The sequence below is a fragment of the Bidens hawaiensis genome, unplaced genomic scaffold (genome assembly GCF_021521415.1).
Source record: "Bidens hawaiensis isolate Kalapana, Puna unplaced genomic scaffold, B.hawaiensis_p1.1 tig00025557_1, whole genome shotgun sequence".
In the NCBI taxonomy this organism is placed as follows: Eukaryota; Viridiplantae; Streptophyta; class Magnoliopsida; order Asterales; family Asteraceae; genus Bidens; species Bidens hawaiensis.
Window position 1 is genome coordinate 123,651 of NW_027494079.1, and position 12,933 is coordinate 136,583.

The following is a 12,933-nucleotide window of genomic DNA, read 5'->3' on the forward strand; positions in this document are numbered from 1 at the left end:
CATAAAATTTATAGAAGTCGTTTTCGCTTTTTACAAACTTAGGTTATTATAGAGAACCAAACCTTTATTTAGTTATTTTGTTATTTAACTAAACTATTTTTTTATATTTTTGAAATGCTTAATATTTTTAAAATGTTAAAAGAAAAGTTATACACATTATTTGGTACGTAACGAATCAAACTAGTTTCAGGCTGCCATGTCTTCGTCGCAAGGCATGAGTTTATTGTTATCTAACATGCACTCTCTCACATGTGTATATCTTTTTAGTCATATCACCACTTCACTTTTTGAATTTTTTTCGGTTACTATACTAGTAACGCAAGAACCAAACCGATACCGTAATAACCAAACTGATGTCGTAACAAATTGATAAACCCAATACTGACTAAGTTTGCACGAGTTTATTGTCTATATAACACCCCTAAGTTTGCATTATGTGTCCACCGTGGGTCATGTGGTTGGGGGTGGGGGGGGATTGCAACAAACTAGTTGAAATTAAAAGTTGAAAAATATTTTTGACACTTATAAGATTTTAATTTAGAAGATATAAAAGTCCCTGAAATATCCTCTCTCTCACAAACAAAACTTAACCTAATTCATTCATACCTGCATATCATTCTCCGCGGTCAAAACCAGAGTGCATAAAGTAGAAATGGCGAAAACCACCACCATCACTTTGATCAATCAAATAGAATGAGAAAAACAACAAGAACAAGACCAAAACCCGAAATCAGAAACCCTAGACTCAACCACAAACCCACGATTTCTCCCTCTGGTACGCTATCAACATTCAATTATTATTATATTATTCCACTAATCAATTACTATTACACCCATTACTATCACTATTATTATTATTATTACAATTAATTAGCGTTTACTTTGTACAGACAACGGAATGATGGGTTTTGGGTTATTCTCATCGTCATCGGCGATGTCATCATCGTCTTCTTCGAATCTGTCGCCGTTGGCTGTTCCGTTCACCGTCGAACGACCAAACTATAACAAGTTCAATTTGGGTATAAACTCCGACTCTCATTTCAGTTTTTGTAGTAATAATTCAGATGCCGATTCGATTAGGACCACTGCCACTGCCCCCTCCACTTATTCGTCCTTTCAAAACCCTAACCCTATTACTATCACTGCCCCGACTACTTTTAACCGGTCTTCGATCCCCGCTGTCTATTTGTCTGCTATTGACCATATTCCCAGCCCGAACTCGATCAGTACATCCACGGCTCATAATCGCTTTACGGCTATTGGCCCGAATCAGCGTCTTACTGATGCACCAAGCGCGCATAATTTGTGTTCGATGAACTCTAGTGTTACGTCAGGGTTAGAACCCGTGAATACGAATCCGTCTGCTGGTCATGTGTTTGGTGTAAACCCGGGTTCACAGTCTCATAAGTGGTCGTTTGGTAATGATGGTAGTGGTAACGATGCTCCGGTGATGAATGTGTTGCCGGGAAGGAGTTTTCTTGAGGATTATGGATCTTCTCAAGTTGGTTATAACCAAAGTTTGTTGGGATCGAAGTACAGTTGTCAAGCCGATGGATCACAAGGTAACGATTAATGAGCCTTTGCATTGAGATATAAGATGTACGTTTAGGCCTAAATTCTGTTTCTTTTTTTGTAATTATATAGGAAAAGAAGATTCATCTATGTTTGGACCAGCGTTTGGTCGTCCTGCCTCAAGGGGAAGCAACATTGCGCCTTCAATAATCGGGACGGCAAATGGTGCATCATCTCCTGCAACATGTCACGGGCTTGTTTCTAGTGGTCTCTCAAATGAACATACGTTTACATGGAACGACTATACATCGCTTTACTCGTTTGATACAGGATCAGTCTTGTATGATTCCTCAAGTGATCACTTATCGCCTCCTGTAACCTCCCAAAGTCTGGATACCGGCAGTGCTTCACCTTTTAACAAAAATATTAATCTTACGGTTAATTGTAACCCCTTAAAAGAAAGTGAGTCATATCATGCAGTAGGTTTGATTTCTCAAGTTGCTGACATAAATATCACTGAAGAAGTAAACTCGGGTGCACAAGTATCAGAGCAGTTAGATCATCATAACCCCGGTGAAGATTCGCCATGCTGGAAAGGAGCTCTGACTCACTTTTCGTCAAGTGGGTCCCAGGAACATGAGCCAACCCAGCATCCGATGAAGAAACTCCAAAGTAACAGTACCAGTGATGAAGATGTTTTGTTACAAATGGACCAGAGTTTGGTTGGGATGGTTGAGGATATGGTTGTAGCATCTGAAAGTCTAGATGTGAATATGGTTGTTAAAGCACTTAATAATCTTTCGGCATTGCTGTTACGGTTATATTCAAAAGATGAATGTGCATTGAAGGAACAAGATCACAAGGCTCTTGATCAGGTTATTGCAAATTTAAACCTGTTTATGTCCACTAAAGTTCAACAAGTGGATCCTGCACAAAAATGTTCATCGCCTCCGCAAATTACTTCAAATGTGCTTCGTGAGGTACTATTTTCTCACAATGTGTTCAGTAAAGGTGGAAATTTTAATGTATATATTTTGATTCTGTGGATATTTAGGGCTGTAAATGAATCGAACGAACATGAACAGAGCTTATAATGTTCGTTGATAAAACGTTAACCGAAAAAATGACTGGACACGAGCAATTAAACGAATGGTGTTTTCTTGTTCGTGTTTATTTGCTAAGATATGGACATGTTTTTGGTCGTTTGTTAGAATTATAAACGAACGTTTCACGGATGTTAACGAACGAATATAACTGAAAATAGTGAAACAGTTAAAAGTAAATGTGAACAATGTGTTTGGCCTAAAAACTTATTAAGCTGACACTAAATTGTAATGGACCTAAAGAATTTAATATATTAACGAACGTAAAAGTACGAACATTAAACTAATGTAAACTAACAAGCATAAATGAACAGACATTTACGAATTAATATACATAATTGAAAAGCGGCATGTGTTCATGTTCGTTTGCTTAACTAAATGAAGAAAATAATTCGCTCATGTTCGTTCATTTGTTTAAGTAAACTAACATAAACGGATTTCCCGCCGAACTGTTCACGGTTTATTTACAGGCCTATGATGATTTGGGTTATGTTGCGGGTCAAACTGATAAAACCAAATTTTGACAAAAAGGTAACGTGTCAAATAGGTCTGGGTCAAAGTTGCTCAAATTGTTTTTAAATACTTATTAGTTATTACTTGAAACCTTCTTCATCATTTTATTAAAATTTAGATTAATATTTAAATATTAAAAATTTTATAAATCATTCTTCACACACTAATCTGTGATCATCTATAAAAATTATATCTTTGGAAAATAAGTGTTCGGGTTGAACCCAACTCAACCAAGACAAAAACTACCCATTTTGACCACCCACCCACACACACACCTGCTTCATGATTGTCTACTTACACCAGGAAAGGAATACTGATCAATCTGGTAAGAATATTGAGGAATTACAGAGTGCTTATGTTAGGGACGAAAGTCTACCAAAAGATTATAACATGGTCCAGGTGCTATTATCTTTATTCTTCCAATTAAATGACTTATTTTTTTCTTTTTAAATTGGGGTTTGAAACTTGTTTTTATATAAACCATAAATTGAAGCAGAAAATAAAGAGGGTACTGGATGAGGATGTAGAGATGAAGGAGGATTCATCATATGACCCTTTGTTATACAAAAATTTATGGCTTGAAGCTGAAGCAGAGCTCTGTGTTTCTAATTTTAAAGCTCGTTTACATCGTGCTAAGACAGAGATGGGTAAATCAAAAGCCTTAAGTATGTATAACTATCATTACAGTTGATTACTTGATTATCTTATATCTTATTTTCTATTATAATGTACAATTTTTTTAGTCCCAGATCTCTCTGAAGTTGCTTCTGACATAAAGAAAATCTCAACTGCTCCCAAATTGTTACACGAAGATGTTGGTGGCAAAACATTGAACACACATGTGCCTAATATATCTTTGCCTGTCGTTGATGATGTCGAGAATTCAGTTATGGCGCATTTTAATATCCTGAAACGACGTGAAGAATCAAATCCTATTAATGTGGCAGAGAAAGAAGCTGCAGATGTTGAAGCTTCTGGTAATAATATTCAAGGTTCTCGAGGGACTGAGGAACCACATCTGAAGCATCTCCTTGATACAGGTAACATGTGTCTTGTAAAAACTGGCTGGTTAGGTATTGTGTCAAATGGGGTTCATGTTAGGTAGTGGGTTGAAATGCATTTGGGTCAAAACAGGTTTGGGCTGACCTTGAAACTATGTTTAATTATTGTATTTAACTAGTTAGTACATTAAATGTGATTATAAAATCTATGTTTCTCTAGTAATGATCTGGCTTATAAAAATGAAAGAAGTTAAGCATTAAAGATTTACTTTAGCCACTTTCAATCCATTTGACTCATTTATGTTTCAGCTAATTCTATTTATTTGACCTAGCGCTGTAAATGAATCGAACATTTAGTGAACCATTCGAGGGGAAATTTACTTATGTTCTTTCATTAAATAAGCGAACGAACATGAACACAGTTTTGTGCTCATTTAAATAAACGAACGAACATAAAAATATGTCTCGTTTGTTTATGTTCGTTTATATTATAATATCTCTTGTTTGGAGATATATTTGTTTAATTTTATAAAGTTTTACGTAATAATGATGGTAATTTAGATTTTATTTGGATATTCGGGTTTATGTTTGTTAATTTATGTCTGTTTGTTTCGTTTATGTTCATATGTTCTTGTGAACCATTCATCTAGAATCTTAACGAACAAACATAACAAACACAAACATCTTTTTCTTAGCGAAAAACACGGACAAAGAAAATTCATTCGTTTAAGTGTTCATGTTCTTTTGTTTATTCGGTTAAACCAACAAACACAAACAAGCCCCGTTCCTGTTGGTTTCGCTCATTTACAAGCCTAGTTTGACCTGTTAGAGATAAACCATTACCCAGATCAACCCGTTTATTAAAAAGAAGTATGTTGAAATTTTCTCTTTTAGTAACAGAAAATGTCAAAAACTTTACAAATAGATGTGAAACTGATGAATTGTTTACTTGTACCAGATGATGCAGTGGTGCATTCTCATGGTAATCAGAAGATGCATGCAGAGGTTGTTGATCATGCAGTTATGGCTAGATTGAATATATTGAAATTACGAGGTGACATGGATCCTTTTAATGATCAGGTTTCAGGTAAAGAAAGTCAATTTTTTCGTTTGAGATAAATAAAGAGTTAATTAATCATATTGTAAGTTTGGTCCTTAAGTTTGAAAATTAAACCTAACCCTAATGTCATATTTGATCAGTAAGGGTAATTTTAGTTCTTTCACATGCACCTAATCTGAAAAACTAACGCCCATGCAATCCAAGGACCATTCGTGTTACGCTTTTGAAGCAGTTGGGACCATGCACTTAGTTTTTCGAACAAAAAGACCATATTTGCAGTATGAAAATATTACAGGACCATCCGAGTAAATAATAACACATAAATAAACTAATTATTGGGTGTGTTAAATGCGTTGCTGGTGATTGCAGAAAAGGGTAGCATGATGCAGAATCAGTTTGGGTCATTGAATGCATCATCATTTGGGTGGGAATATGTGACTAAAGGTTCAATAGGTTAAGTTGATTATGAACACATGTGACCGGTGGGGTATATTTGTGATGTTTGTACATATGATGTTGAATCAGAGATTATGTGAAGTTGATTGTGTTCTTAACTTGGATTGCTGGTATAAATACATAGTTGATGTGGGGTTTTTTTTTTTTTTTAAATTGTTGCATTAAATTTTCAGCTCTAAATTGTATTGTAAGAAAGTGTTTTAAAAAATTGATCTACCAAAATGTTTTTTTTAAAATAAATAAATACCAAAAATAGGGTAAAAGAAGAGTTTATATCTTCTGTAAAAGTCTAGATATGGTGATAGAGCAAGTAGTTTAGTAAAACATTCGTGGGTGTCCAACCTTGAATAAACAAAAAAAATAAACAGTGTTTACATAATAAAGATCCCTGAAGATGTAGTTATTGAAGATGTAGTTACCGATGGTTTCGATCTTTTGGATTTGAACCCGTGAGGCATAGCTGTTACAGAACATTCAAACAAACCATTATGTGAGACTCTTAAATTCCCAAATAACTTTTACTCTTATATTAAACGCATACAGATAAAACTAGTGATAAGACATTGGACATCTGTGAAATCTTTCTGTTACATATGGTAAAGATGAGTGCACAATCTTTCCGATTAATTCCCTAGACTATTTCCGATTTAAGTCCCTAGACTAGTTATACAAGGCACAATGTATATACACATGATTTAACCTCATCATTCAATCAATTGTATTTATAGTCTGCTTTTTTGGATTAAGTCATGCGTTGTTAAGGCAATAACTTTGTTCCCTAACCATTATGAGAGGATCGAGCAACAAATAGAGTATCAAATGCCTACCTTTGCGCTACTATCAAAGGAGCATTTATGGCTGTATCTCCAATAAATGGCTTGATTTGGCACTTCAAATTATGCAAGGAAATTCGGGTTTACACAAATTTAGACAACTCAATTTGGATTTACTCAATTACACGTGTCAAAATGGGTCAATATTGTAAAACTTGATAATTTACTGTACATTCAAATAGACATCATGCTGGGATTAAAATTACTTACTAAGCTTAAACAAGATAAACACAAATTACAGCAATAGAATAGTGAACAAACTGATCTAATCCTTTGACCAGTAAATATCACATTATTTACTTTGATGCAACGAAAATTAAATAGCTATAAGAAGTTTCATATCATATGAAAGAACAACTTTGTATTAATTTTAATCGAATGGTTACAACTATTGCCCCCCCTCCCCTTTCAATCTTAGCTCATCATTCACTGATTTTCTGTACAAAAGTACTCGGATCAGGTGATTGCGTGATGTGTAAAAACGTTAATGAAGAAGATACTCTCTTCTTTATGTTATACATGTGTTAAACTACTGATGAACTAAAGATGAAAGTGACATCTTACTAGGGTGACAAATGTGACCCATTGGGTTGAATGAGTTGTAATAAAATGTATATAATGGTTCAGAATGAGTCAAATTAACAAAAGAAAATGATTGAAACAGGCCAAAACATGTTGACATTTCTCGAGTTTTTTTTATGAACGAGAAAAACAGAAGAAACTTTTTAGTATTTTTAGTTTTTATTTTTTAGTTTTTGATCTATATTTCGAGTTATGATATTTTAATTATTTTTTTCGAAATTTTTTATTGAGGGTTCTGAAATTTCAACCCATTTTGACGTATTTCAAAAATCCCATATTAAAAATTCCAAAAGAATAATTAAAAAATCATAACTCGAAATATAAATTAAAAAACTAAAAAAGTTAATGTACTAAAAAGTTTCCTCCGTTTCATCGTTCCATAAAAAAAAAACTCGAGAAATGTCAACCTGTTTTGACCCGTTTCAATCATTTTCTTATTTTAGTTTGACCCATTCTAACCCATTATATACATTCTATTACAACCCATTCAACCCAATGACTCACATTTGCCACCCCAACATCTTACCAATTCTTCTACAAACTACTAATGAATACAAACAACTATTTATTAAACAATCATATAAAAACTACAGATCTTTGTTGAAACAACTGATGTTTGAACCATCCATTTTTGTCTTCAGTCTTTTGGATCTTCAATAGTTTACTTGAGTAGTTGCTATGTCTTTAGTTTTTTCATATCAGCAGTTAACTTGGTCAGATGTTTTAGGAGCATCAGTTTGACAAAAACCATAATGGAGAACAACAGATGTTTGACGATCAGCCGTTTAGTTTCTAGCCATCAGTTCTTTGCTAGGTTCAACACTATCCCCCATGAACTGATGATGCCAAAACCATTTATTTTAGCTCCATTGTCTTATCTTGACAATCTTCTCTTAGTTGAATCTTTGATAAACTTTAGGAATTCAGCTCCCAACCTGCCATCTTCTTCCATCAGCAAAGGAAGGCCTATAAGCATTTTCAACACATCTTCTAACATGGGTACATCATACAGATCTACCCTTTCTGATATCAGGATTACAAAGGAGCTATTCTCAAGTTTGCTCCATTGATAATCCTTGAGTGGATCATGGGATGTTGTCAAAGAAGACAAAGGAGGCAAATACTGAACATCAAATTCAAAGCACATCTTGGCATCTATGTGAAAATCCTTGATATCATGTAATTATTCTTCTTCAATTATCCTTCTTCTTTGGCTTGCAGGGCCAAATTTCTTGCCTTAATCCCTTTAGCAGTTGTTGAAGTGATCACAACAGTACTTTGTGTTTTTCTTTGCCTCTTGGGGATTTTGATTTCAAATAGAGCTTTTGGTTCAAGTTATTTGCTTGGATTTTTCTTTCTTGCATGCGCAAGATCCATATATGCAACCCTGAGGTTGTTTATTCCCCATTTAGTAGTTTCTCTTCTTGAATGAAGCTTAGCCTTAGCTAATTCAATCTTTATTTTGAGGATCTCTCTATCTTTCTCCTCATTTATTCTTTCCTTCACGACTTCCTAATCAGGCTCATGATGATCCTGATTAGATTATTTTTCAATAAGTTTCTCAATTCTCCCACACTCAGCTTGAAATTCCTCATTAGTCCAACCTCTGAACTTGTAAAAGAAGACTTTATACCTGACATGCTCTTAAAGCCATAACAGAGCAGCCTTCTTTGCTTCCATCAACACTTGTTTGTCATGTATTGGTCATTCTGAAACAACCAAGCTTCTTTAATAAGCTTGTTGTTATAAGTCTCTTTTCTTGCAACAACTCGGACTTTTCAAATTAATATTTTTTGTTAAAACCCGACCCATTTCGATGTTTGGGAAATTTATCGCGTTTATCGAGGTAATTCATTATTATAATATTATTCTTAATTATTTATTCATTATATATTTATAACTTTCTTACCTTGGAAAAAATTGACCAAACATAAACTCTATCTCTTTATGCATCCATCCTCAAACCCTGGGGTCTAAAATGCAATTTCTTATTATAACCCATTCAAATATGAATAAACCAGGATCCAAAAGAGATACCCATACCCAAGTTAATATACCCGATTACAATTGGGTTGTCTTGGACCTCAATTCTCGTCATGTTTTTTGGAAATTGAATCAAAGATCACATTATACATACTTAATTCGGCCTAACCGACGCCATTATTATGTTAATTGAATCAAAACGAATATGCGGATCGTATTACACATAGCCGACCATAAACCTAAATCAATATACATAAAATCGTTTATAATAATGCAATTAAACTTCTATATACCATCTCTTAACCCTCGCAAACATAACCCCTAATGTTAATTTGATTTTTATAACCTGCAAGTAACCCCCCTCGTCCTCTTTGCGTCGACCGTTTAACGTTCTTAATAACCATCGTATTATCATCTTTAGAGGTAATTAATTATATTGTTTTGCTCGTCGTTATTGCTGTACAATAGCCCTAACATTGATTGATCGATCAAGGAACGGATTGATCGATTGATCGGCCTAGGGTTCATAAGGATAACTGAGTCTATGATGGCTCTGTTTATAATATATTGTTTGTATATTATCAATGAATGTTAGGCCAGTCCAGTTGGTTTGTGTTAAGTTTCTGGGGTGGCTGGTCGCGAATTCAAACCCCAGCCACCCCGTTTGTTTTGGTTATTTTGGAAATTAATTTTTATTTAATTATATTAATTAATGATAATCATAATAAATGATAAATAAAATTTTTTTTATTAAAAACCGACAATGTTATTTGTGTTTTCCACATCTTTATTAAAATCTCATATGTGTGTGTATATATGTGTATAAACCTATATATATATACATAGGGTAAGGATCCTAAGAGAACCCTTTGCAAATTGAGAACTTTGAGAACCATTTTGAACCACTAAAAACACCTTTAAAAAATATTTAAAAAAATCATAAAACAAAAAATAATAAAAATTTTTAAAAAGTTAAAAAAACCAAAATTCTTATATTTCATTCCGGTTTCGGAAGCCATCTTCCAAACAGGTGCGTGCGGAACCAATAGTCTCGGAATCCATCTTCCAAACAGGTGCGTGCATCCTTAATCCTCATCCGCTTAATGCCCTTACTTCCAATGGGGTGATCGTTATCATGTCCTCGAGTGACGAATCGTTATCCCAAGAAGAATATGATTATGATGTTGCTTATGAAATCTCATCTGTCGCGCATGCGTTAGCAGGGTTGGAGCGGAAGAGGAAGCTCAAGTTCTCCAAAGCAAGTGATGCGGGCGTAAGCCACGCAGATGCTGAGGGAGAACCGACGAAGAAGAATCATCAGACACATCGTCTGAAGAAACAGAAGATCAGCCTTGCCGCTCGTATTAAGGAGATGTCCAGTAAGTCAAAACAGAGACTTTAACTTTCTTTTATGCTCTTACTTGTACTTAAGCGTTATCTTGTTGTGTATAGAGCCAAATGGGGCTATTGGTGAGGGTGCATCATCGGAAAAACCTCCATCTCCCCCACCAGGGGAAGAGAAGCTACCGTCTCCACCTCCGGAGGAAGAAGAAGCACCGATACCCCCTCCACCGAGGATGACATATTAACATCTCCTTTCCTGACATTCTCCTTAATTGGAGATGCTTCCGGTTCTAAGGGAAATGAGCATGTTACAAATGTCGAGGCTTCCAAGACGCAGAAATCCCCGCGCCGATCTCCTCTTCCTCCTTCCCAGTCTACTTTTTCTTCCCCATTACGCCCAACAGGTGTTTGGGAAAGTTCCCCCTTCCGGCCAAAAAGTTGACTATTATGGAGTGGCCAACCCAGGGGAGAACGATCATCTGTATATCCCTCGGTGGACGATTTCACAGGGGTCCCGTTTCACAGATCCGAACACTTGTGCTACTTTTGTCAACTAATGTGTTCCGCCTGTGGAACGGGCTTTTTAGCGTGGCCGTCCCCGCCATGATCTTCACATGGATTTTTCTTCTGTCCTGGCCAACACCATGGCGAGTGGACAGGAAATTTTATGGGAATGGAGGTCCATGGGGGAAAAATGGGGTGAGATGACTCAGGCCATTGATGAGGCTAAAAAAGAAGCCGATGAGCAACAGGCACACCATTGCCGCTCGCCAATGGAAAGTATCCTGTAATAAGCAAAATACTGTCCTGCAAGCTGCACGGGACGAGGCCTAGAGAAGGAAAGAGGACTTAGCTAAGGTGCTTGATGCAAATTCAGCATTAGAGGCCCAAGTGACCCGCCAAGGTACCATTATTCAAGGCCTTGAGGCGGAATCTAAGTTGCAGAAGGAATTGGCAGAGCTCATGGAGAAGAGAGCTACTTATATGCAAGCCACCTATGATTCGCTTATGCAAGCACGTGAAGACGCGGAAGCCCGTGCAGCCAAGCACTTGGAAGACAATCAGAAAATGGCTGACGGGTTCCGCGAGCTTCAGGGGAGGACAGAGCAAGCTGAAAAGAAACGACGTTGGCTTCTAGTGAAAGGCCTAGCCTCGGTATGTCATTCCTCATTATTTCCCTTAGTGTTAATCATGCCATCAATGTTTATGAGTATCTTTTTCTTGACATGTCAACAAACATATTAAAGAAGGAACTGAGCTAGTAGACACCCTTGCTGTCTTGCTTACTGCTTCTTCTTAATCTGGCCGCTTGATTGGTTTCAATGAAGGGTTAGAGTACGCGCAGGCGTTCTTTTAAAGAACATCCGCTACATGGACTTGACGTCACTCAGGAGTATGAGATGCGCTTGAATGAATATGACAATTTGTTATTTCCTTTGCAAGACATGCTTCCTGAGTTTGCGGCCGCGGGTGACGATGAGAATACTTGGAGGATGAATCTGAAGACACTCCGCCTACACCTCCTTCTTCACCCAAACCTGATTCTCCATCCGCTAAAGCTAAAGAACCCTAAGATACATCCGTTTCAGATCCATAAAATAGGCTATGACTTGTAATTTTATTTTGACTTTTGTAATCGTCTTTTTTGATAAGAATAAAAGAAAATTTCATCTCTTTCTTGTAACTTTTGACATATTGAATTTGAGATATTTTTCTTAGATATTTTTGACTATGCAAGTGGGATTAGGGAAGGGACGTGGTAGAAACAACGGTGATGGGACAATTGAAGTGACGTGTATATCAGCTTTTTGCAGTCTTTTTACTTTTTTGTCTTTCCCACCTGACGTGTCACCCTCTGATTGGGCCACACTTTCTCTCTCCACTGGAAACTCTTCCATCACATTAATTGCGATGTGTATAAATTGGGCGACTCATTGTCTAACCTCATTCTTATCCTTTCCAAATTTTTCTCTTTCTCTACTTATTCTTTCGAATCTCTAGATCTAAGTTCGTCAACGACTTACTGGTATTCGTGCCTTCTTATTATCTGTTCCAACAATGGCTGGAGAAAGGAAGAACGCCTCTTCTATTGACAACGTTGTTATCAGTTGGAAAAAGAGGGATTTTTAGGATATCGTGAACATGTTTGGTTTAGCGCCGAAATGGGAACCGGAATATCCGGCTGCCGGTTCTACCACTAATAATCCTCCAGCCAAGAAGATGGCCGTATACGCGGAGGACTTTACCACCGGGAATCTTAGATTTCCATTGACGAAGTTCATCGGGAACATCCTGACGTCGTACGGAATTCATTTTTCGCAGGTCCATCCGTTTGGAATTATGAGAATTCGACACTTCGAATTCTGCTGCCATGCCCATAATATAGTGCCTTCAGTTGGCTGATTTGCCATTTTTTGTAAAATATCTAGCCGTGGTGGGTGGTATAGTTGGGCTACCACCGGAAAGAGTCGAATCGGTACCGAAGGGTATCGTAGTTTACATGAATGGAAGCCCAGGTTCTTTTGAATTCGAGAGGATGTCGTTCG

The 12,933-nt window shown here is 36.4% G+C and overlaps 1 protein-coding gene across 2 annotated transcripts; it reads left to right on the top strand.

Moving 5' to 3' along the window:
• Positions 1–604: 604 nt before the first annotated feature.
• LOC143571735 (uncharacterized) lies at positions 605–5,827 on the top strand. 2 transcript variants are annotated; one of them, XM_077057078.1, is made up of 8 exons: positions 605–775; positions 891–1,562; positions 1,645–2,492; positions 3,432–3,527; positions 3,625–3,793; positions 3,872–4,168; positions 5,088–5,216; positions 5,559–5,827. In XM_077057078.1, exons 1-8 carry the CDS (start codon positions 694–696, stop codon positions 5,645–5,647), a joined length of 2,382 nt encoding a protein of 793 aa, XP_076913193.1. In that variant the 5' UTR covers positions 605–693; the 3' UTR covers positions 5,648–5,827. The 2 variants fall into 2 exon arrangements, with proteins under 2 accessions (XP_076913193.1, XP_076913194.1); XM_077057079.1 differs by having other exon boundaries at positions 3,878–4,168.
• The last annotated feature ends 7,106 nt before the right edge of the window (positions 5,828–12,933 follow it).

Excerpts from the sequence above, each read along its gene's own strand:
- LOC143571735 (XM_077057078.1), top strand. The coding sequence starts at position 694 with ATGAGAAAAACAACAAGAACAAGACCAAAACCCGAAATCAGAAACCCT. Across the intron at positions 2,493-3,431 it reads CTTCAAATGTGCTTCGTGAG|GAAAGGAATACTGATCAATC; the intron begins GTACTATTTTCT and ends TACTTACACCAG. Across the intron at positions 4,169-5,087 it reads GAAGCATCTCCTTGATACAG|ATGATGCAGTGGTGCATTCT; the intron begins GTAACATGTGTC and ends TACTTGTACCAG.